General features: G+C 51.4%; 1 protein-coding gene across 3 annotated transcripts in view; it reads right to left on the bottom strand.

Annotated features, from left to right (window-relative positions):
• Positions 1 to 24496, bottom strand: part of Alpk3 (alpha-kinase 3) — a 47845-nt gene extending 23349 nt beyond the window's left edge. The window contains exons 1-5 of one of the 3 annotated variants that reach the window (XM_039085024.2): positions 24264 to 24496; positions 18116 to 18154; positions 14344 to 14465; positions 2742 to 2859; positions 879 to 2163 (exon numbers count right to left, since the gene is read on the bottom strand). In XM_039085024.2, coding sequence (XP_038940952.1) covers positions 879 to 2163; positions 2742 to 2859; positions 14344 to 14465; positions 18116 to 18154; positions 24264 to 24406 — 1707 coding nt within the window. In that variant the 5' untranslated portion in view covers positions 24407 to 24496. The remainder of the gene's footprint in view (positions 1 to 878; positions 2164 to 2741; positions 2860 to 14343; positions 14466 to 18115; positions 18155 to 24263) is intronic. The other 2 variants (NM_001191895.2, XM_008759546.4) reach the window with 2 other exon arrangements.
• Between the last annotated feature and the right edge of the window lie 712 nt (positions 24497 to 25208).

The raw sequence follows: 25208 nt of genomic DNA, 5'->3' as shown, positions 1-25208 counted from the left end.
AAACGAAGGGCTCCTGTTCCCAGCTTTCTCCCACCTGCCGCCGGAGTACGTCGCATGCCGCCCCACTGAGTCACATACACCTCTCATGCCTGCCAAGCGCACAGCTCTTGCAGTGGTCTGCACGGTGGGTATGGATTACTATTTGGACTATTACTACCAGCCTGAGATCACACCTTGCTAAGATATGCCAGATCCCAAAACCTTAAGTAAAACCAGAGTAAACCAGTACTTCTTAGACTTTTGGTTTGGGGAGTCCTGGGGGTGGTTTTGTTTTGAAACAAGGTCTTGCTATGCGTCCTAGGCCTTGACTCACTCTTTCAGACTAAGTCTCCCAAGGGCTTGGATTATAATGTACAGTATTTTTAGTTTTTCTGGTTTTTCAAGACAGGGGTTTTCTGTATAGCCCTAGCTGTTCTGGAACTCAGCGACCCACCTGCCTCTGCCTCCCAAGTGCTGGGATTAAAGGCGGTGTCACCGCTGCCCTGCCAACACAAACAACATTTTCAAGTCTTGTAGCTTCGTGTACACTGCTGCATACTTCAGAGCACTCCCGTCTCCTTCATGAAGCACTGAAGCTTCAACGTGGCTACTTATCCCTCTTCCTCCTTCCAGAGAACAGTATCTTCCCCCTCTTCCCTCAGCCAGGAATCTCTCTATTCTCTCAGACAGAAAGTGACACAGTCGGGCTATGCTGCCTGGATGCTCCTATGTGGAATACGGCCATGCCTGCGGCCCCTTGCTCCTGGCTGGTACCTCGTCCTTTCCCCACCCCTTCTATAAATAGCCCACCACTCACTAGATGCCAAGGCCTCACAGCAAGGGTTTCCATGAGGTCAGCTTCCCAGAGCAGCCTCTAAGCACTCAATAGCCACACTTACCTCTCCTGGAGTCTTGTGGCTTGTTTGTCCTTGCAAGGGGCTCTCTCGAGTGCCATGTCTCCGTCGGGCAGGGGGTGTTGGGACCTGGGCAGAGGCTGGCGGTGGGGCCTTCCCTAAGCTCTGGGCCACAGATTCTGGAGTCTGACTTGAGGAAGAGGAGGTAGTTGACTCCACTTTGGATTTAGGAGGGGCAAATCTCTTCCTGTTCAAAGGTTTAATAGGCGGGGGCACCGTGGAAGACGTGGGCTGGCCAGAGACCATAGGTACCTTCTCCCCTCTAGCCTTGACAGGTACCTTCCCTGAAGGACTTTCTCCAGCTACTCTGGTACTTGGAGGTGGAGATTTTTCCTCTTCCTGGGACCTGCCTGCCCGGGTGCTCTCCATGAACATGTCCTTCAGCGAGAAATACACCTGCTCTGAGCTGAGGCTTGGAACAGGGGCGGGTGCAGGGACTGGGACAGGAGCGGGGGCCGGGGCGGGGGCCGGGGCCAGGGCCGGGACATCCTGGACCTTGTCTTGAGTACCCAGAACAGAGGCTGTCTTCCTGGTGCTTTCTATCCCAGAAGGCCCAGGCCCCCGTGCTACCCTGTCTCTGGTCTGGTTCTGAGTTGGCTGCACATCCCTGGACTTCTTCTCCCTTCTACTGGAATTGAGTTTGTCTGAGCTAGGGATGCCATTTTCTGAAGAGCACTGGCTCCCTTCTGCCTTCCCTAACTCTGGTTTCTGCCCTCCTGGTTTAGATTCCTCATCCTTCCTTTTCTTCTTAGCCCCAGACTCCTTTGGAGGGGTGTTCTGAGGCCCCAGTTCCATGACCTCACAGATGTAGGTCAGCAGGCCGTGCTCTCCGTCCTCCCCGTTCTCTGGGGCAGGCTCCCCATTGGTGGGTGCCTCACCAGGAGCGAAACTGTTGATCATCCCCAAACCTGGGTGCTGAGTGGACTCAGCCTCTCCTTCCTGCCAAGCTGCTGAGGGCCCTTCCTCCGTTCCCCTGAGTGGCGCCGGGAGGACTGCCTCTTCCGCTCCACTCAGTCGGCGCTTTCTTTGGAAGCGGTCCGGGCTGATCTTGCGAAGTGTGTCAGCCTCCCCTGAAGCCTCTTTCCCGTGCTTCCAGCTCTGCTCAATCTCCCTCATCTTGGCCGCAGCCTTACGCTTCAACTTGGCGAACCAGCGCTGGTGAATCTTGTACTCCGTCATAGTGCCCACCTCTAGGACCCCTGAGCAAGACACGATGCCCTTGGTGTTCCGGGCAGAGGCCTGGTAGATGGCAGCATCTTCTTCCCGACACCTAGAGGTAGGAGCATGAGGCGCCATCTCTCCCGGGCCGTGGGAGGTGAGAGCCCTCCTCCCCACAGCCAGAGTCTCTGGCATTAACCACAGTCTCCCTCCCAATCCAAGTCCTGCCCTACCTTAGGCATCATGGATTTCCTCAGTTACAACGGAGGAAACTGAGGCCCACAAGAGGGTGGCAGCTGACCAAGGTCATGCTGTCCCAAGAGGGATTAGACTGGGGGCCCAGAAGAGCTCCCTTCAGAAGCAGGTGACCAACACAGCCCCAGGAGTAGTAATGACGGCACTGTTGCTTTTCCTGGCTGCTGACCTCATGGAAAAGGTTTCTGAGGGTCAGGGCCTCCTCTGGTTGCACTCACTTGTGGCTGTCAGCAGCACGTCTGCCCTGGCCTAGGGAGGTCCCAGACACTGGCAGAAAGCACAGTCCGCCAGGTAGATCACCTCAGTAGCAGAGCCCTGCCCTCTAACTCCAGAGAGCACCTGGGCATCTGCACCCAGCTGACTCCGTGTCTGATGGCAGGATCCAGGACAGGGCCCTCAGGAGGGCAGAGAGCCACGCAGGCCCCTCTCCCTCACCTGTACAGCTGCAGGGTGTGCCGGTTGCCTTGGTGAGTGATCTCGTATTTTGGCAAGCCACAGTAACGGTCCAGTTCTATGTCATCCTTGTACCAGGTCACCTCTGGCTCTGGGTATCCTGACAACAAAGCGAGAGATGGAACAACAGCAAGTGAGATCCAAAGCGATGGGAGGAGACACAGAGAGGCAAGGGCCGGACAGTACCAGTGCCCAGGCCTGGTCACAGCTCAGCTTCAGAAAGAAGGATCTGTCAAAGCAGAAAGCATTTCCCCTTCTGACTGGAAGGAAGAGAACTGGTGCGGGGGCGGGGTGGGGGTGGGGGGTGATTCTTAGCTTTCTAGTAGAAGAGAGTAAGGAATTATCAGCAATTACTAACTGGAAATAAGCGTTCTTCGACAGCGCCCCGTTCAGTACCCTCAAGTTTAGAAAAAATATAGAAAGGACTCTGCCTCATAGTCCTCCTCTGCAAACCCCACCACTACCATCACTTCTGTGACCCCTCCTTTCATTCCAAGTCCCTAAGCTGCATCCTTTGACAATGTAACTAAAACACTCATCCACCCATCCATCCATCCATCCATCCATCCATCCATCCATCCATCCATCCATTCATCCATCCATCCACCCGTCCGTCCATCCATCCATCCACCCACCCACCCATCCACCCACCCATCCACCCACCCATCCATCCATCCATCCACCCATCCATCCATCCACCCACCCATCCACCCACCCACCCATCCATCCACCCACCCACCCATCTACCTACCCACCCATCTGTCCATCCATCCATCCATCCACTCACCCATCCATCCATCCACTCACCCATCCACCCACCCACCCATCCATCCACCCACCCACCCATCTACCTACCCACCCATCCGTCCATCCATCCATCCACCCACCCACCCATCCATCCACTCACCCATCTATCCACTCACCCATCCATCCATCCACCCACCCATCCATCCATCCATCCACCCATCCACCCACCCACCCATCCACCCATCCATCCGTCCATCCATCCATCCACCCACCCACCCATCCACCCAACCACCCATCCATCCAACCATCCATCCATCCAGTCACCTTTTTTTGTTTGAGACAGGGTTTCTCTGTGTAGCCCTGGCTGTCCTGGAACTCGTCACTCTGTAGACGAGGCTGTCCTTGAACACACAGAGATCCATCTGACTCTGCCTCCAGAGTGCTGGGATTAAAAGCAGGCACCACCACCGCACAGCCATCCACTCGTTTTTGACCCACCTATCCATCCATTCACACTCACCCACCCAGTCACTGTGATGAGGCTAACTAAAGAATCTACCAGCCTCTTCCTTGGGGATTCCCTGACGACCCATGGAGCAGAGCTCCTAACTACATAGTCTCGTGCCTCTTGCTTCCCTGATTGACCCATTGATGAGACAACTAATCTAATCTAATCACTGTGTCTAGAAATGTACTTTTTATTTTTATATGTCTGTGGAGTATGCATGTACACATGTTCATGTGTGAGCATGTATGCACATATGTGTGCGAGAGTAGGTGTGCATGCATGTGAAGCCCAGAGGTGAACATTTGTCTTCCTCTAACCCTTTCCATATACTCACCAACACTCAAACTCATCAACACTCAAACTCACCAACACTCAAACTCACCAACACTCAAACTCACCAACACTCAAACTCATCAACACTCAAACTCATCAACACTCAAACTCACCAACACTCAAACTCACCAACACTCAAACTCACCAACACTCAAACTCATCAACACTCAAACTCACCAACACTCAAACTCACCAACACTCAAACTCACCAACACTCAAACTCATCAACACTCAAACTCACCAACACTCAAACTCATCAACACTCAAACTCATCAACACTCAAACTCACCAACACTCAAACTCACCAACACTCAAACTCATCAACACTCAAACTCATCAACACTCAAACTCATCAACACTCAAACTCACCAACACTCAAACTCACCAACACTCAAACTCATCAACACTCAAACTCACCAACACTCAAACTCACCAACACTCAAACTCCCCGCCCCATTTTATGTAGATTCTCTCACTGGATAGGGGTTTCCCCTAAGGTCCTCTATCTCTGCCTCCCTCCTGCCTCTCCCTCCAGGTTTTTACACTGGGGACCAGACTCAGCTCTTCATGCTTGCAGGGAAAGCACTTTATCGGCTGAGCCATTCCTCTACACCTGGAAATATAGTTCTGAAGGGTAGGTAAGAGCCCTGTTCTGACACACGACCTAAGAGGTAGAGATAGGTAAAGAAGCTGATGGGAGTCAGCGGGTAGCCAACAGACTTTCAAATCCTGCTTCTAAGCCTGGTTCACAACTACAGTTTCAGGCTAGCCTTGGCTACAGAATGAGAGGCTACCCTGTCTCAGAGGAAAATATAAAGAAAGAAGATAAAGAGCAAAGAAGAGAGATATTTTATTTATTCACTCATATGTTTATTTATTCATTTATTGGTTTCTTTGAAACTGGGTTTCTCTGTGTAGCCCTGGCTGTCCTGGAACTCACTTTGTAGACCAGGCTGACTTCAAACTCACCTGTCTCTGCCACCATCCCTTGGCCTGTTATTATTATTTTTGAGACAGGGTCTTTCTATGTAGGCCTTACTGTCCTGGAACCATGTAGCCCAGGCTGTCCTCGAGCTCATAGAGACCTGCCTGCCTCTGCCTCTGAGTGCTGGGATAAAGATGTGACCACTGCACCTAAGCCTGTAGAAACCGTTTGTGGATACGTCTCCCTCAGTCTTCCAGCTCTGCTCCTGCTTCCTCTGCGGCACCAGAACTGTTCACTAAGGTCACCTGTGACTCGCACATCCTCGAACATCGCTAAATCGATGGTCCATTCTTAGGCCTGACTGCTCATTTCCTAGACTGGCTCTAGCTGATCAAGAAGCAGCAAGGACCCTGCTGTTGTGATCTCTGGCCCAGCCCTCTCCTCTCAACTCCTGACCTGCACATTGACTTCATATCTGCACTGGAAGGCCTAACAAGCAACAGACAACAGACTCCTTATCCTTATCCCAAGCTGATTGACACAGCTCAGTAAGTGGATAATCCCCCCAGTGTGGTTCAGGCCAAAGCACCGAGCCCTTTTACCTTTCTTCTCCTCACACCCACTCTGTCAGACAGACCTACAGGCTCTCCCTGAAGAACAGATCCAGAATCTGACCGTTTCCTGTCACGGCCTAGTCCCCATCACCTTCATCCCCCACTTGGGTCACAGGGAGACCTTCCCCACTGGCCTTGCTTCCTCTGCCTCGGCCTCTCGGCCTCTCGGGAGTGGAGCTTCCCTGTCAGTCTACCCTCCCCCACACTCAGCACCCAGGAGCCCCGCCTCACACAGGCACACGTCGTCTGCACCCTATCACTGGCCCAATCCTGTCTCCCTCTCCCCTTTGTGCCTCAGTCTTGCTGGGTCACCCTAACCCAGCACAGGAGGCCACATCCTGCGCAGCTCTGCTTCCTGTCTGACTCCTCACAGGGACCTTCTGACACCCTGTGCGAGCCTGTGGCTCTCTCCCCCCAGCCTTGCCATCCCTCTTCTTGTTTCTTCCCTCCTAGAACACAGTGCCATGCGACACATTGAGCTTGCTAATTTGTGTGCGCCCTATCTGTTAAGGAATGCACACCGTGGGACATCAGCTCCATGGCAGAGGGGACTTATCAGTGTTCCACACTGCTGCGTCCCCAGTTCCGAGAATAGAGCCCGGTAATGCAATCCACAATAAATAAATATTCACCGATGAACACATCGACAGTACGAAGAGTCTGGTCCAGAGAAGGAAGTGAGCCTCTTGGCTGGGGATTTGGTCTGGGATGGAGTAACACTGAAGACACGGGTGCATCACCTGCACCTCCCCTTCCCCCCACTAATCAGGACAGGACGCTGTAAGCTTAGCTCCTTGGCCATCCCTCCTACTAGACCCCAGACCCACGTGGGCAGGAGCCATCCTTTGCTCACTGCCTTATCTCTATCACCTGCACCAGTGTCTGCATAGTGGTTACTCCATAACATGGGCAAGGAAAGGAGTGAGGCGGGAGGAAGCAAACACAAGGTGGTTGGGGAGGGCAAGGCTGACACGGGAACCCCAGCCAAGGCACACAAGGAAGAGCAAAGGGCAAGCTAGGGAACTCAAACACCAGAGGGGAGCAGGGGAGGCAGGGCTACAGCTGGCTCAGCCAGGAACAAACTGGGCCAGGCTGGCTGTAAACCGAGCCCTGTGTTTCCACTGTGCGCTAAAGCCCTTGGTTACATCACTGTGCATGTGGCCAGGGCCAGCGCAGGTGCTCTCACCATCTTGTGGGATGATCTCACCCACCAGGGCCTTGGAGCCTTCTGCCTCATGACCTGCCCGGGACACCCTCAGCCTCCAGTCCAGAGAGGCCGGAGCGGGACAAAGGCATGGTGCAAGGAGGAGAAGAACACTGAGTGGCCTACACAGCTGCGGCCTCCCCCACAGGACCTCCTTGTGATTCTGCCAATAGTGGGGATCAAGCTGTCAATTCAGGGCTTCATAGCAAGAATGGCTTTGAAAACAAGCTTGTTTGGGGAACATGCTGCTTATTTCCTGGATAATGTGAACTATATTATATAAATACTCAAAAGCCAGAGAGAGATAGGTCCTTAACTCAGCGTCACACGTACTTCTACACATGTTACACACACACAAACACACATACACACAGGCATATACACACACACAGGCATACACACACACAGGTACAGACACACACATACACAGGCATACACACACACAGGCACACAGGCATACAGGAACACACACACGCACACACACACACACACACACACACACACACACACACACACACCTCTCTGGGAGAGTTCAAAATAGAACCTAGAACCTGGGCCAGTAGCTTTCCTCTGCCCCTTCACAGTCTACGGTCTGTTTCATAGCTAGCAGGCTCACCTAGGGAACCCAGATTGGACACCCACAGTGCCCCGGCCACTCCCAATTTGAAGAAACTCTGTTAGAGTTTTAAGAGAACTTTCAGATATGGGATTTTCCCTGGTTCCTCTGAGAACTGTGTGCTAGAAGCCAAGCTGAGAGACACAGTCTCTGTGCATGTCTCGCCAACCCTCAGAATGCTCCTAAGGATGTAGTTACAATGCCCAGTGCAGGACAATGGAAACCAGCCCTGAGGTTGGGAGCTCTTGCTGTTCTTGCAGAGGACTGGGGTTCGGTTCCCAGGCCCCACCTGGCTGTGCGCAACCACCTGCAGCTCCAGTTCCAGAGACTCTGGCGCCCTCTTGGGGCCTCCTAGGGCACTGGTACACACATGCTATACACACATGCTATACACACATGCTATACACGTACTCTGGCACACAGATACAGAAAAAATGCTAAAGCCTTTTTTAAGTAAGGAAAATGAAAAGGAGATCAAGGCTCACGAACTAAGACTTCTGCGAAAGTCACCTGGTGAGGGAAGAGAAGGCCTGAGCTCAAATCCCTCTCTGCTATAAAGTGGTCTATGTGAGTCCTTCTTCACACAAGAGGAAGCAAACCCCACAGGAGCTAAGGGAATGACTACCCAGGGTCACACGGCTGGCGCAGGACACGGAGACTTCCCTTCTCCAGCATTCTTTCCAAGGAGGATTCTGGGGTCAATGTATAATTTGCTCCTAAAATTTATCATATTAGACTTATTTCCCCAAAATAGGATTCTTCCTTCCTCCCTCCTTTCCTTCCTCCCTCCCTTCCTTCCTCCCTCCCTTCCTTCCTTCCTCCCTCCCTTCCTTCCTCCCTCCCTTCCTTCCTTCCTCCCTCCCTTCCTTCCTTCCTCCCTCCCTTCCTTCCTTCCTCCCTCCCTCCCTCCCTTCCTCCCTCCCTTCCTTCTCTCTTTCCTTCCTCCCTTTCTTCCTTCTTTCCTTCCTTCCTTTCTTCCATCCTTTCTCTTTTCTTTCTTTCTAGATATGTAGCTCTTACATATCTACCTCAGATGCTTTCTTCCTCTACCTCAACATGTGAGTAAGCACATATGTTCACACAGAGAGAGAGAGAGAGAGAGAGAGAGAGAGAGAGAGAGAGAGAGAGAGAGAGAATGTACTTCAGAGCTGAGGAGAGTAAAGGAGAGAGGCCACCACACTGGGCAGAGATAAGCAGTCTCACCCAGTAGCATTCCAGCCAAAAGAGGCCTGCAGGAGCCAGGAGTCAGATTGCCCAGCCATAGGCCCACTGTCTCTATTCTCCCACTCTGAGTGAAAAGAAGGCTGCAGGTCTTGTGCTCCTGCTCTAGGTCTGCAGGGGTTTCCCTCCTGGAACAGCCAGTTCCCTGCTTCTCTGCCACAGCTGAATCTTCCTCTCCAGGACAAGGTTCCAACCAGCGGGAAAGCATCATCCTCAACCTGGCAAATTCCCAGAGTCGGGGCTGACACATACTACCTTTGTTGGGGGAAGACTGCTTCTCCCAGAGAGAAAGAGAGACTTATGTGGCCACCCTGCCTCCACTAAGGGTCAACAACAGCCTCACAGAGAGGTCAGCCTCAGCCACTGACCAGCCAGGAACACCTCCAGACTGAGACCGAGTGTCTAACACTGTCTCCCCAGTTCTTGGCACCCTCCCCTTCCCTTTCCTCCTTACACGTGGTGATACTATGGTGACCTGTGTCTAATCGGCTACAGAAAACTGAAGGAACTGAGATTTGGGGTCTGTGTGGGATAGGGAGGGGACAGCAGGGACTGAAGACGTGGATATTGTGGTTGTCCAGAGCCCTGACACCCGCACAGGAACGATTGGTAGGTGCTCCTCATGGGAGACCATGGCTGGACATTGTGAGCAGGGATTAAAAACAAACAAACAAAGACAAAAAAGCCCATTGCTCCTGAGGCCCGTGAGATGGATTTGCTAATAAAAGTGCTTCCTACCCAGCCTACCAACCAGAGTATCATCCCTGGGACTCACATAACAGAAGGACAGAACCAACTCCCAAGTCGTTCTTGACTATGACACACACGCACGTGCACACACACACTAAAATACAATGTGATTTAAAAATAATTATTCCTCTGGGCTCAGGGGTTTTAAAACACTCACTGTATGAGCCTAGCACCCTGAGCTCAAACCCTAGAATCCAGGATAAAAGGAGAGAAGTGACTCCTGAAAGTTGTCCTCTGACCTCCACACATGTGCTTCCGTATGTATGCCCCCATGCTCACACACACATTACACACATACACACACACATATACTGTATATATCATACACATATCACACACATATATGTACTGGCTGGTTATGTGTGTCAACTTAATACAAGCTGGAGTCATCACAGAGAAAGGAGCCCCAGTTGAGGAAATGCCTCCATGAGACCCAGCTGTAAGGCATTTTCTCAACTACTGATCAAGGTGGAAGGACCCAGGCCATTGTGGGTGGTGCCATCTGGGCTGGTGGTCTTGGGATTTATAAGAAAGCAAGCTGAGCAAGCTATGGTGAGCAAGCCAGTAAGAAACATCCCTCCATGGCCTCTGCATCAGCTCCTGCCTCCTGACCTGCTTGAGTTCCAGTCCTGACTTCCTTTGGTGATGAACAGGAATGTGGAAGTGTAAGCTGAATAAACCCTTTCCTCCCCAACCTGCTTCTTGGTCATGATGCTTGTGCAGGACTAGAAACCCTGACTAAGACAACACACACACACACACACACACACACACACACACACACACACATGCACGCACACGCACGCACACCCCACACATATCATATACACACATGTAAACACATACCATACAGATACCATACCACACATGTGCGCACATACACACATCATAGGCATGCATGCACCCACACACATACCACACCACACACATGCACACAGATATCATACACACACATCATACACACAGAATAATACTAATAATAATTCTTCAATTGCTTCTTTGGGTTGAGCTTGAGGCAGAAAAGGTTTACTCCCATGAGGAGATTGAGAGCATTCAATAAAACGTCCCAAGATTCTGTACACCAAGCTGGTGTCTGGCGAGTCCACATTGATTCTGAGAAGCCATGACACCCAATGCCTGCTCTTCCTGAGGCTCCTCATGCAGCAAACGCTGCCGCTGCCCCACCCAAGCTGCTGCTGAGATGAGCCAAGTGGAAAAGATACTAATTTTGTCATCAACATGGTCAGGGGTCATGGAGGTTATGTGGCAAGTGAGTACTGTGGCAGCTCCAGAGAGACACCAGCCAAGTCCACGTGCACCCTACCCTTACAGATCTCATGGTCCCGGAGAAAGAAATATGGCAAAGTAACTGAGCCACGGAGGAGAGAGCAGGGATTCTCCTGGAAGTGCCGAGGCTGGCCCAGGAGCAGGCTGGGAGAAGAAGGCATCTGCTAGGCAAAGCAGCAGTGGCCTCGAGGTAGCAGAACGAACATGCAAAACAAGAGAGAGGGAGATACATGACAACACACACACACACACACACACACACACACACACACACACACACGGGGGCGGGGGGCAGAGGGGGAGAGAGAGGGGGAGACAGGGAGAACAAGCAGCAAGAGAAATGGAACTTTGTAAAGTCCCAGAACTTTGCAAACAGGAAGTATACCGGCACATAGAAAGGGAAGCTCACTCAGAACCAAGCCTGAGTTAGAAGTGGCAGAAACTGAGAAGTAGCCAGAAAACCCCCATAGGGCACAGGATTGGTGACCAGGGGTGGAGGGGGAAGAGGGGCGGTTGAAATGTCTTTAAAACCTCAATGCTGGGCCTGGTGGTTGTGTGCATACCTATAATCCCAGCACTCAGAAGCTGGAGCAAGATCTCCAGTTGGAGTCCAGTCTAGGCTAGCTCAAGACCCTGTCCTAAAACAAAAGCAAAACCTCAGAGTGTGTGTGGAGGGGTGCACCTTTAATCTCGACACTCGGGAGGAATTAATAATTGTTAATTACTGTTAATAACAATAATTAATAACCCGGGAGGCAGAGACAGGCAGATCCTTGTGAACGCAAGACCCATCTTGTCTAACAGAGTTCAGGTCAGCAGGAGATTCACAGTGAGACCCTGTCTCAAAGAGCAGCAGCAGCAACAAACCAGATAGCTCATCCCTCCAATCCCAGATCGGTAGAAGGGATAAACTGCTGTACTTTGATAAATGTCCTTTATTATAATTTGAAATCTTCACCTACGTACATGTATAATTGAATAAAATAAAATTTTATTGTCTTGGAGCCAGGGTTTCGTGCATCCCAAGATGGGTTCACAACTGGCTGTATAACACAGGATGACCGTGAATTTATGATCCTCCTGCCTCCACCCACAGAGTGTGGGGATCACAGAAATGCCCTCCACAGGTTTACGCACCGCTAGAGGACAAGCCACAGTCTCATACGTGCTATGCAAGAGCTTGACCAACTGAACTACATCCCAGGTCCTGATTCTTTTCAAAGATAACTAAGAACATTCTACATAAAGCGGCTCATGAGAAATCATGGAGTGAAGTTCTTTTCTAAGAAACCATTGGTGCTGCAGAGCAGAAGACGCAGCCAGAGGCAGCGCCACAGAGGCTCAGCCAGGGGTGGTGCTTAAGGAAGAGCAACTAGCTCCTCACCCCTTGGGTGGCTCCTCACCCCTTGGGTGGCTCGCCTAGCCAATTCCAGCTTCCTCCTCTGCAAAGCTGACCTAACAATAGAACGTCACAGGGGTTTGGAAGAATTCAGTTGCAACACACTGTGTCACACAAAGATAAAGGACACAGGGAAGTCAGTGTCTCTCTAGCAGATTTACTGCTGGTGTCCTGGCAACTGGGACAGCTACCCACAGAAAAAACAATCCCAAAGAAGCTGTTTACCTGGCTGGGCTAACCAAGTCCCTTCAGGATCAGGTAGTGTGACACCTGGAAACCACACAAGCCTTTGACTCACTGACAAACAAACAAACAAACAAAAATCACAAACAAAACGATGTGTTCTTGGAAGCATGGGCCCTTTGAAATGGTGACTGTGCAGCTGAAGGTGAGGCCTTGAGGCACATCAAGGCACATCAGGATGGGGCAGAGGGCAGCTCTGCTGGGAAGTGTGCAAAAGGGACAGTTCTGGAGCCAGTGTCCCAGCCCTCATAACTTAGTCTCCTTAAGTCCACAGGGCCTCCGACTTAAAGGCCATGAGGGAGCTCAGTGGAAAGCAAACACATAGTCTCGCTTCCAAACAGGAGCAAGGTACCAGCAGGCTGCTGCGTGCTATTCCAATGGCTGTGCAGGCATTAACTCACCCGGCTTCATAATGCAGTGAAGGGGTAGCAACCTGTTTATCACCATATACCAGGAAAGGGGTGGGATGAGGAGTCCAAGACAGGTAGCCTCCAGGGTCTACAGTCGGAGTAACTACACACTACCTCCTCTCAGGCTGCTTACTCCCAAGTCACAAATGGTTCAACTATTCAGTGGGGTGTTTAAAAGATGGCTTCTTGGGCTGGAGAGATGGCTCAGCGGTTAAGAGCACCGACTGCTCTTCCAGAGGTCCTGAGTTCACTTCCCAGCAACCACATGGTGGCTCACAACCATCTGTAATGAGATCTGATGCCCTCTTCTGGTGTGTCTGAAGACAGCTACAGTGTACTTATATATAATAAATGAATAAATCTTAAAAAAAAAACAAAAAAAATAAAAGATGGCTTCTAAGATCAGTCATCAATACTCTGAGTATACTTGAAGGGGAAGAATCCACAGTTTGGGGGATTCATTGTCTTTATTTTCTATTTTTTTGAGGGTCTCATGTAGCCTAGGCCTACCTCAAACTCATTATGTAGCTTAGAATGACCTTAAATTTCTGATCTTCTTGTTCTCCCAAGTGCTGGGATTACAGACCTGTGCCAGGTTCGTGTGATGCTGAGAGTAAAAGCCAGGGCTTCACGTATGCTAGGTAGCACTGTACCAACTGACCAACTGAGCCACGATCTCAGCCGTAGACACAGGTTTTAAAGAAGAAAGGCAAAGCACACGAGCATGTGTGCGCACACACACACACACACACACACACACACACTCTTACACACTCATGTACTCATGCACTCACGCATGCACACACACTCACACACTCATGCATGCACGTGCGTGCAAACACACACTCACACACATACATGCGCACACACACACCACACACACTCACGCATGCACACACACACACTCACACATTCATGCATGCACACACACTCACACACTCATGCATGCATGTGTGTGCATACACACAATGCACTCACAAACTCATGCACGCACACACACTCACACTCATGGATGCATGTGCGTGCACACATACACACATACACATGCACTCACGAACTCATGCATGCACGCACGCATGCACGCACACACACACACACACACACACACACACACACACACACACACACACACACACACACAGGGTTCCAGAAGAAGAAAAAGGGACACCAACCTACACAGAGATTTAAAATGAGGGGGAAAAAAAGCTGAAGTCAACTGGTGTAGTACACGTAACCCACCTGTCCTCTACGCCTATGCTTAGCCTCCTAAGACCCTGCTCTGTGCAGGAGCCCTGATTGAGACCATATCAATCTCATCGTTCATTACCTGTGACAATGCAGGTGAACCTGACATCACTGTCTTCGGACACAGCTCGGGACTTGAGTGTGGTCTCAAACAGCGGCTGGGTCTCCTCTGTAAGCTGAGCAATGATGGAGCAGAAGGTGCTCCTAGGAGAAGCAAAGACCATTTAGAGCCCTCCCTACAAAATACACTCTGGCCTTGCCATGCCAAGTGTGAGTCTTACCACGTTTGCCAGCCACCTGTGGCCAGCGTTCGTGGGCATACCTGAGCAAATCTTTATTCAAGAACGCCTGGGCTTCCTGGCCAGGTTGGGGTGGACACTAAGGGGCTGAGCGGAATCTCAGCCCAGGGCTATTACAATAGGTAGCTGACAACGGGCCAGGCTCCTGGGCACACCAGAGTACAGCCCTATCCATGCCATCAAACCCTTACTGGGGGATGGCGGGGAGCTGGCTTCATAGTCCATTTTCACCTCCAGGGAAGCTAGCATGTAGGAGAGACATACACTAGACATACATACGTGTAGACAGGTCAGGACTCGGAGATGGAGCATGGCGCAGCCACACCCATGGGGGAAAGGCCAGCTAACCCTCAAGGATTCGGAGGTCCTGAAGGCATGGAACCCTATCCTAGAGCTCAGGTTCAGAAGAAAAGTGCCAACACAGGCTGTGGTAGATGAAGAATGAGCTGCCAGTGCCAGGGCCTTGGCCTTGAAGGAGACTCTACGGACCATCAAATGAATTTTGAGGCCACACGGAGTTATAAGCTAGTACTAGCCAGCCGGTGTGGGTCCTCTGCTCCACCTACAGACACCACGTGCTGAACTGAAAACAAACCCGGGAATCGCAGCGCTGCAGAGCCACAGACTGACTCCTGAGCAAGCCAGAGCTCCCTGTGGTCAAGTCCTTCCTGTAGAATTCAGCTGTATCTATGGGCTTGCGGTGTCTACCCCAGACTCACCAACAGTCCTCAGGGCTTACAGTCCACTCCTTTCTGAGCACAGGAAACAGACCTCGGCACCAAACCCTCCCACGGGCCAGCAAAGACAGTGCATTCCCAGGCGTGAAGCTCAACCACATAGCCAGGTCGTGTGGTGCACAAGCTGTGCCCGCCCTCCTCCCCTTCCCAGGCACACACTCTGTGAGCAGCAGTTGGGACCGTGAGGGGAAACATCAACAGAAGCAGAAGGAACCGTGGAGGACAAATCGCTCCAAGCTGCCTTTCTCTGGGCTTCCGATGATGGGGGAGGACCCCACAGCCATATGTTCTTGCCCATGACTCCCCATCAGGTACAGAGGGAGAGGTGAGGGACACAAGCAAACAGTGTATGACCCTACATATTCTGCAGAGAGAAGGCTCCATGCTCAATGCGTCTTTTCTGGAAACACTACTCTGCACTTGAGAAAGTCTGCATCTCGGGAAGTGTTTTAAATCAAGTAAGACTTTTGCATCGATGGTGTCTAGGAATGCAGGCCCTAGGTACTGAAGAGTTAGCTGAGTCCTCCCTTTAAGGTCCACCCAGGATGGGGAGCTCCCGCTCATGTACCTGAGGACTGGGCCAGGCTTACGAGTTGCATTTGGTGCATCCTCTCGCTGAGAATCAGCAGCTTTCTTTCCCTTTTACGTCATTTAGAAATAGAGCACCTCTTGGTAGCTAGACTATCAGCTCCCTGAACACTCCAATGTAATATCTAGAAATGTTTTTCGTTCTTTTTTTTCAGACAGTGGGTTGATATGTAGTCTAGAACTTGTGATCTATTTGTCTCAGCCTTCCAAGTAACCTGTGCTTTACATCCCTAAAAATGTATCAAGGGTTCTTTTGTCTTTCTTCTACTTCTTTATTCTTTCTTCTGCTCCTGTTTCCCTCCTCCTCCTCCTCCTCCTCCTCCTCCTCCTCCTCCTCTTCTCCTTCCTCCTCTACTTGTTCCTCCTCCAAGACAGGATCTCTCCATGTGGTCCTGGCTATTCCAGAACTCACTCTGTAAACCAGGCTGGCATCGAACTCACAGAGATCCACTTGTCTCTGCCTCCCAAGTGTTGGAATTAAACACATGCACCACCGCACCTGATTTGAAGATGTTTCTTGCTGCTGTCATACTAATAGCAATTTCTGGTTTTGGAGAACTTTCTAGAAAATTCTAAGCTAAATATAGCCAACTGCTGCAAATCCTTATTACATTAAATACATTGTTTGTTTGGGTTTTGGTTTGGTTTTTGCTCATCATTTGAAGCAAACTTGGGGTTTTATTAAATTTATGGATTTACTTTGTGTGAGAGAGAGCAAGTGTGTGTGTGTGTGTGTGTGTGTGTGTGTGTGTGTGTGTGTGGAGAGAGAGAGAGAGAGAGAGAGAGAGAGAGAGAGAGAGAGAGAGAATGAGAATGAGACTGTGTGAAGAGGAGGAGGGGTGGGGCCCAAGAAGGCCACAGCACACATGTGGCAGTTGGAGGCAACTTGTGGTTCTCTTTTCCTCACCTTTACATCAGTTCTAGAGATTGAGCCCCAGGCTTGAAAGTCAAGCGAGAGCCTTGACCCACTGTGGAGTCTTTCTACCTCGTCTTACTCTGGAACCTTTGTTCGTTTGTTGAGACAGGGTCTCAGTGTGTAGCTGGGGCTGCCTGGAATTTTCTATGTAGATCAGGCTGGGTCAGGAAAAGCCACCCCATATTGTCCTGTTCTTTTGACCACCTCAAGGCTTCTGGTTGCCACAGCTTTCTGTCCCTATCCTCTACTCTGTTGTGAACTAGACTCCAGGTGTTACCTCTCCAGGCGCCTGAGAAACCAGGAAATCCACACACATCTGGTAACTAACGGTCTTTACGACCATGACACTTCCAAGTCCTTCCAGTTCCATGATTTGGTATCATGGGCTAATATGTACCTTGAAAGGATCCCAGAATCGGTGGTTTCCATGATGTTAAAGGAGCCTAGCCCTGACCTGGTGTGTGTTGCTTGCCTTCTTGTGAATAACCTGTCCCCGGGCCCCAGCACTTCCACATCACTCTGAATCATGTGAGCTAGTCTCTCTTCCTCCCCCACGAAAGCTTCCTCTGTGTTCATCCCCATCAAGGACTAACCACACTAGCTAAGAACTAACTAATCATGTCTTCAGACATGAGGAATTATTCAGAAACCAGTTGGCTAGTCAGGAATCTTTCTCTGTGTGAAAAATAAATGTAGCCAACTCTTCCCGATCTCCCATTCTGGGATGGGGCCCAACTGGTGATAAGCAGCCAGGAAATGGTCCGGCTCTGATGCTGACAGTCAGTTCAGCCGGGGCAGGAGAGCAGTCCCTGTCCGCAGGTGAAAGGGCAGCTCCTCCCCCAGCAAACCTTGACCAGAGACTCCCTCAGGCTCTGAGCTGGCTCCTGAGTGCCAGAGAAAGCACAGGACAGTAAGGTCGCCTCTGATCTTGCAGAGTTCTGGGTCGCTGAGGGTGGGGAGGGGCCGATGAAAAGGAAAATGTAAAGGAAGAGAAGGTGGCAGGTGAAATTACAGGATGGCAGGGCAACGTGTAAAGACAGGGTCGCTATCACAGGAAGATGGTAAGGTATCCAAAGCTAGGCACCGGGCTCCGGCCTGTTCCATCCCCTCGGTGTCTGTTCAGAGGGCAGAGGGCAGCCCATGCAAGCATCAACGCTGGTCCCTGTGCGACCCCGGCCCATGTGAGTACCCTCTTACGCCCTCCCCTGCACCATCCAGACCTCCCTTCACCCCATGCAGCCTGGTTAGTGAACAGAGCAGTCATCCAGTGGCCTCTCAAAAGCAGTCGGAGAATGGAATGCAATGTGCGTTTACCTTCCAGAGCTGGGGTGAGACAACCGGTTGCTTGATAAGCTAAGCAAAAACAGTAAATGGAATCATTAGGCCCAAAAGCAAGGAGAGGAGGAGGAGGCAAAATCAACAACAGTCACAAAGTATTAATCAGCCACCATCTGAGACCCAAAGGCCTTTCTATTAAAAGGGACCAGCTGTCTTAGTTGGCGGCTCCTGTTAGCAGCAAGTGTCCTCACTGCTGGACACCAATATATCTGAAACCAAGAGCTCGTTAAGTGCAGCGGAGTCCAGGAAATCTGTTAGGCAGGACGGAGGTCCCTGGGGGCTGTACTATGAGAGAAAGGTGTACATCGGGCGTGAGTCTCTCTCCTAAGAGGGATGCCTACGTCTATCCCCCGCCCGCCCACAGCATACCAGCCTTCGGGTAGCTGAGGCTTCAATTCTTGCCTTTGAGAAAGAGCAGCAGCATTCCTGGAAATCCAGCACAGACAGGTGGCTTGGAGATCACCCACCATTAATAGGTTAAAGTCTGGTTAAAGAGCAAGGCAAACCAGCTGGGAGAGCGAAGAGGAGGGGACACCAAGCAGTTAATTCAGCGGGAGCCAGAGTCACCAGCTCCCTCTATCCGGCATCCCATCCTGCTTAGAGACCAGGCACACACTAGAGCCAGCATCCTCCTTTGGGGGAAGGAGACTCATGTGTAAGTGGGGCACCAGCCCTTTGGTGTGAGCCATCTTTGACCTCTTCCTCCAGTAGATCTCAGGTCTTTGGGAGATGGCAAGAGCCACCCCACCCATGCTCACCCCTTCACTCTTCAGAGCCCCCTAAGTCTGCTCACTGGCACTCAGGAGAGCCCACAATCCGATCTCCCCATAACCCATCCTCCTCCATTGCATGTGGGGTTTCTTTGGATGCCACAGCATTCCTCCAAATTCCTACGCTCCAGGCCCGCCATCTTGACCTCTTCCTTCTGTCCCACAAATCCAAGCATCACTTCTTTCTCCTTTTCTAACACTCTCTTGTTGTTACTGTGCTCGGATCTAAATGCAGACAGCTCCACACTTAACAGCCCTCGTTATCAATAATCCCCTCATTGTTGGGTTTGTCTTATTTTTGTTACCCCGTTTGCTTGCCTGGTTAGTTTTGGGGGGACAAGGCCTCATGAAAACCCAGGCTGGCTTCAAACCTACCGCGTAGCCAAAACTAGTTTTGAATTCACAGTGATCCTTCTGCCTCAGCCTCCTGGGGTTACAGGCAAACACCACCACAGTTGGCGTCACATGCTACTCTGTAGAAAATGTCGCAGCAGTATGCCCACTGCAAGTGTGTGCAGACTCAGCTCAATGTCAGCAAGTAAGATCCTCAGTGGTCTTCTTACCATCCCTGCCAACATCCAGGCTCTACTACAGCCAAACCCTAACTGGCAAGGCCACACCGAAGGCTACCATTTCTTGCCTCCCTTCTGCTCAGTTAACTCTTGCCCACACAGCCTTCAAATCTAGGTCCTTTTGCAGCTGTAGAAGCTACAAAACACAGTGCTACCCATGCAATGGGTAGTCGGGATTGTTTTTATGAGAGGAGGTGGGAGGAGAAAAGCAACAGCATTTTGAACAGGATGACCCCCCTCCCCACCGAGGGAGCTGCTGTTGCAGAAGGGTCAGGAAAAGGGCACACACACCACAGGCACCTTTGTTTGGAGCCTTAAAAATCTGTATGGGCACAACTCCCTTAGTTCTGAGGTACTGGCTAACTCTAGCCTTCCCTGACCACACCACCTTTGTCCCTCTCCTTGGAACTGAGAGATTTCCCCTTGAGTCTGGACCTCCTCCCTGGAAGGAGAGGCATTGGGCCAGTTTTCTAATTTACAACGGAAAATGGCAGGTTCCACCTCCACGTGGGCAAGAGGCTGAGCCGGAGACAGGGAGTCCTCTCCGTTCCTCCTGCAGCTTTGCTTCCTCGCTCGGCCGTCAGTCAAGCCTCACCTTGCATGTTTGTTTGTTAAGGCTTATTTAAGGTGTTTTGAACTTATTCGACTAATTAATTAATGCAGGGTTTTCAAGACGGGGCTTCTCTGTGTAGCCCTGGCTGTCCTGGAACTAGTTCTATAGGCCAGGCTGGTTTTGAACTCACAAAGGTTCACCTGCCCCTATCTCCTGGGTGCTGGAGGCATGCACCACCATTGTCTGGTCTGTTTTTATTATTTTTAAGTTTTGAGCGTGCGTGCGTGTATGTGTGTGTGTGTGTGTGTATGTGTGTGTGCGTGTGTATGTGTGTGTGCGTGTGTGTATATGTGTGTATGTGTGTATGTGTGTGTGTGTGAATGTGTGTGTGCGTGCGTCTGTGTGTGGGTGTGGGTGTGTATGTGTGCACGTGTCTCCCATGTGCAGGTGCCCCACAAGGACAGAGGCATCAGATCCTCTAGAGCTGGAGTTACAGGTGGTTGCGAGCCATCAAGTGTGGGTGCTGGCAACTGAGACCAGGTCCTCTGAAAGAGCAGCATATGCTCTGAAGTGCAGAGCCATCACTCTAGCCTGATTTGTATTATTTTTAGTTATGTGTATGGGGTGGGGAGGATGCCCAAATGTGTGCAGATGCCATCAGAGGCCAGAGGATGGTGTCAGATCCCTTGAGCTGTAGTTACAGTTGTGAGGCTCGTCCTGGATCTTGGGAACCAGATCTTGTGTCCTTGGGAAAAGCAAGTAAGCTCTCTTAGAGCCATTGTATAGGGCTTTTACCTTACATGTTAATCAGGCCAGAGAATCTGAGGGGCATATAGGCACCTGGTCACCTCAGCCCCAGGCTGGTCTGGGGCTATAGAACTGGCTCAGTGGCTAAGAGCACTGACTGCCCTTCCAGAGGTCCTGAGTTCAAATCCCAGCAACCACATGGTAGCTCACAACCATCTGTAATGAGATCCTATACCCTCTTCTGGTGTGTCTGAAGACAGCTACAGTGTGCTCATATATAACAAATAGATAAATCTTTAAAAAAGGGGTGGAGTGGGTCTGTTGAGGCCGACTAATCTGGAGCAGTGGAGCTTCTGGGTTTGTGGAGGATGGGGTGGGTCAGGGAGCATCAGAGACAGCTAACATTGGAGCTGAAGGGTTTTAGAGTTCTTGTCATGCTTCTGTTGTAGAATAGGAATTCAGGGCTCAAACAGAATAAACCTAGAAGAACGGGACAGGCATGGAAGCTGGGGGTCTCCCATCTGGCTACTTTCCTTCTATGCTGGGACATAAAAGATTTCCAGAAATTTCTGACCCAATGCCTTAGTTTCCCTAACACCCTAGACACCTGCCTTACCCAAGGGGAATGGCAGAGGTTGTTTCAAAGTGGTCGGGAGCAATGTCTCAGCCCTTCTGTTCCTATGAAGCCAACAGGATCAGGGCCTTCGTGAAACAAGAGGCCAGGGACATGACAACTTCTGAGGTCACACAGAAGCTGATCAGTCAGTACGCTTATTCTCAGCTTCAATTCTTTAAAGTACCATAGCCTACCTACAAGCTGCCCTCCTTGAGGGGTGAGCTCCTCACAGCTGGGTGAGATTGTCTATCAGATAGGACAGCCACGTGGGAATATCTGCCTTGGACCTACGAGAGCACTGAACATCCTTGAACTGAAATGAAACTAGAAACGCCTCTAAAGACCATGGGGCAGGCAGGAAGTGTGGGGCGCATAGACTCTGGAGTCCCAGCCACGTGGCTCCCAGGGAAAGCCCTGCCTCAGAGCCCATGGAAAGGACCCCTTAAGAGCTTCACAGCAAGCCAGATGGTGGTGACATATACCCGTAATCCCGGCCAGCCTGGTCTACAGAGTGAGTTCTGGGATAGCCAGAGCTACACAGAGAAACCCTGCTCCTCAAAACAAACAAAATAGCAGCAGCAACAGCGACAAAACCAAAAAGAGCTCTGCAGACCCAGACTATGTTGGATCCAAAATGAAGGAGGGCAGAACTCGCCTCTCGGCCAGGACCCTGGGATGGAGCTGGGCAGAGCTAGCGAAGTCCTCAAGGGACCCCTTTTCTTCTTTGTTTCTCCGGCTTTCTCCACCTCCACAGGTGGTCAGTCATTTGAGGGGCAGCCTACCGCGCAGCTCCCTCCTCCAATACACGTCAGGCCTTTCCATAGTTGGGGGAACCGTCCCTCCCCCATTTCACAATCCTTTTAGGCCACAGGCTCTTCCAGAAGCCAAGCAAACCTGGCTGCTCTTGTCGGGACCCATTGGGGTCTGTAGCCAGTTGGCAGGACGTGGAAAAGTACAGAGGAACCTGTCCCAAGTCCAAGATGAGAAAATCCTCTCCCACTGCTCCCGTCTCGAGCCTTCAGATACCCAACAAGAACAGTCTTCTAACCGTGCCCCTATTAAGGTCCAAGGACTCAAGCCACACAAACTTTTCTTACTTCCCGCCCTCTGGCTGGCACACCATAAAAACAAGCTTAGCCAGGAAGCAGCCTCCAGCCTTGTTCCTAACAGCCCAGAACCCAGTCCCCTCTGCCTGGCTTTCAAACCATCCTTCCTTCCCTTCCTCTGCTGCTCCATCTCCAAGAAGAATCCCGCTTCCTCTCCTTCTCCTTGTTCTCTGCTATTGACAAAGGCCAGATGCAGGAAGAAGCAATGCCTAGATAAGTCACAGTGACAAGTGAGATAAGCGATAAGTCACAGCCACAAGGCTGTCTCTGGGCAGGCAGCTCCACCAAGGACTACAATAAATGTCCACATCTCCCTGCAATGTCCCGCAGGGCCAACAGTTGAGGAAATGGTGCCCCATCACAACCCCCAGCAACCCAGGAACCCAGTTGAGTCTGACTTAGTCACAGTACCAGCCCTCAGTCCTGCCCCAAACACGTGACGCCATGGTGCTGGGTTTTATGCAGAAACAGGTTCCGGTTACACTTGAACTTTTCCAACTCCAAGGTCAATAGGACTCAGTCGATCCAGGAGGAAGTGCCCAGGGCTTTTCCTGACTGTGCTTACTGCCTGTATTTGTGCTTTTTGTTTGTTTGTTTGTTTGTTTGTTTTAAGCAGAGAGCAGAAGTCTGTAGACAGTGTCTCAGAGAATGGCATTGCACAAGCCAAAGTCTGGTGCTAAGCTTTAGCCTATTGTAGGACCCACCCTGTTACATTTCCTCTTGGAGAATGGGCTCAAGAGAAGAGGGAAGCTGAGCTGCCCGCAAAGGGCAGGGAGTTTCTGTCTCGGTGTGTGTGTGTGTGTGTGTGTGTGTGTGTGTGTGTGTGCGCGCGCGCGCTTGTTTTACAGCCTCTGCGTCTTAGAGCGTCTGGTGGAGGGAGAGCTTGTCTATTGTCTGTGTCTCGGGTGTGTGTGTGTGTGTGTGTGTGTGTGTGTGTGTGTGTGTGCTTGTTTTACAGCATCTGCGTCTTAGAGCGTCTGGTGGAGGGAGAGCTTGTCTATTGTCTGTGTAGCCTCAGCGACTAGGAATAACCTAACTCCTAAAACAAAGCCTCCAGACGTCTTCACTGCAAGGCCAGCAAAAGGCTCATCCGCCCCACCCCTCCTGTGGCAGCCCAATCCCTACTGGGTCCCCTCTGGGCAGGGCAGTTGACTCCCTCAGAGTTTATCCCTCCCTGGTTCCTCCGACAGGGCCAACAGCCACCACCTGACACCCCTTCCTCTCAACCAGACACAACACAGAGCTGGAAGGCCAAAGCCCTGGGCCTAGGGGAGGAACTTCAGTTATCACAAGGCTGATCTCTAACTCTGAGCTAAACAGTCTCCACTGGCGCCCCCCACCCCCACCCCCACCCATCAGCAGCTTCCCCTCCTTTGAAGCCTGAGGAATTTCAGCCACCCTGGATCTCTTTATCACTCGCTGTGGAATTCAGCCCTGGGAGTAGCTTGGTGTGGGTGAGGGAGATAAGGAAAGTCTTCAGGCCCCTGTAAAATCACCCCGAACGGGGGCTTTCTTCTCTCGGGCCACACATTTGAGGCCCTCAGGCCCTCAAGCCCTCCAGGGGTCAAAAGGGTACCACGAGGGTCACTTCTAGCCTGGTTCTGTTCCCAGACCTCAGGACCTTAGGGTTGAAAAAGTTAGAAGGCACAGGTTTCACCCAGGCCTCCAGGTTTCAGAGCTCTTTTGAGAGCCTGACCACACCCGGCCACCACCCAAGGGAGAGAGCAGCCTGGGGCAACCCAGGGCCCAAAGCGACTCACCTAGCCTCCGGCCGCACGCTGAGCAAGTAGCTGCGACTGGCTGGGCCAGGAGTCCACACCGGCCCGTCGTCCTCGCCATCTCCACCGGTTCCTGCTCGACCACCCAGGCCCCAGCCCCGGCCCAAGGCCCTCCGCGACCCCATGGCACCGCAGCCCCTGCCTCCAGCCCCGGCTCCTGCCCGACGCTGACGCGCACCCCTATTTATAACCCGGGGCTGCTGTCACCTGCTGCTGTCCCTCCCCCGGTCTAGGGCGGCTACTCGGCTTGACCAGGGAGCCAGGGAGGCCTGCAGAGAAACGCTGTGAATGCAGACTCTGAGAAAGAAAGGGTTCCTAGAGCCCCGGCCTCCCTTTAACTTTTTTTCTGGTTCCCTCCCAGTTTTCAGAGAAACATGTAGAAAGGAGGGTAGCATAGATCGTAGCTCTCCTAGGGGAGGAGGGCTTAAAATAGATCCTGAAAGGAGCCACACTGACGACCACCGGCCAGTGGTCCTTGGGCCACTACTTAGACATATTCTGTCACCTCTATCAGTGACCTGCTTCTATCCAAAGGATCCCAAGATTCCTGTGGACACATTCTGTGTCTCCCCAAAACCCTTACCAGTATCTAGCATATATTAGTGGCTCATCAAAGGCTTCGAGAATAATCCAACATCTTCAACCCCTTCAGGCTCCATTTCCTAAGGTCAGAAGAGGGAAATGGGCCAAGTCCTAATGCTTAGAAAAACAATTCTATCTTTCAACCTTTCCAGAGCAAGCTGCTAAGCACAGCTTAAACCTGGTGCTTATATTTTGGGAGTGACCACAGTGGGCTTATCTGTCTCTGACCACAGACCCAGCTGTGCCAATTAAAGATCTTCACCAAAATATTTGTTTGTCTTCTCTCTGTCCTGGCTTCAAGCAAGTGCTGGGACTACAGGTGTGTGCCTTCATTCCTGACTTACC

This window comes from Rattus norvegicus, chromosome 1 (assembly GCF_036323735.1).
Source record: "Rattus norvegicus strain BN/NHsdMcwi chromosome 1, GRCr8, whole genome shotgun sequence".
NCBI classification, from domain to species: Eukaryota; Metazoa; Chordata; class Mammalia; order Rodentia; family Muridae; genus Rattus; species Rattus norvegicus.
The sequence above is the reverse complement of the archived record's forward strand: the minus strand, read 5'-3'. Positions and strand labels throughout refer to the sequence as shown.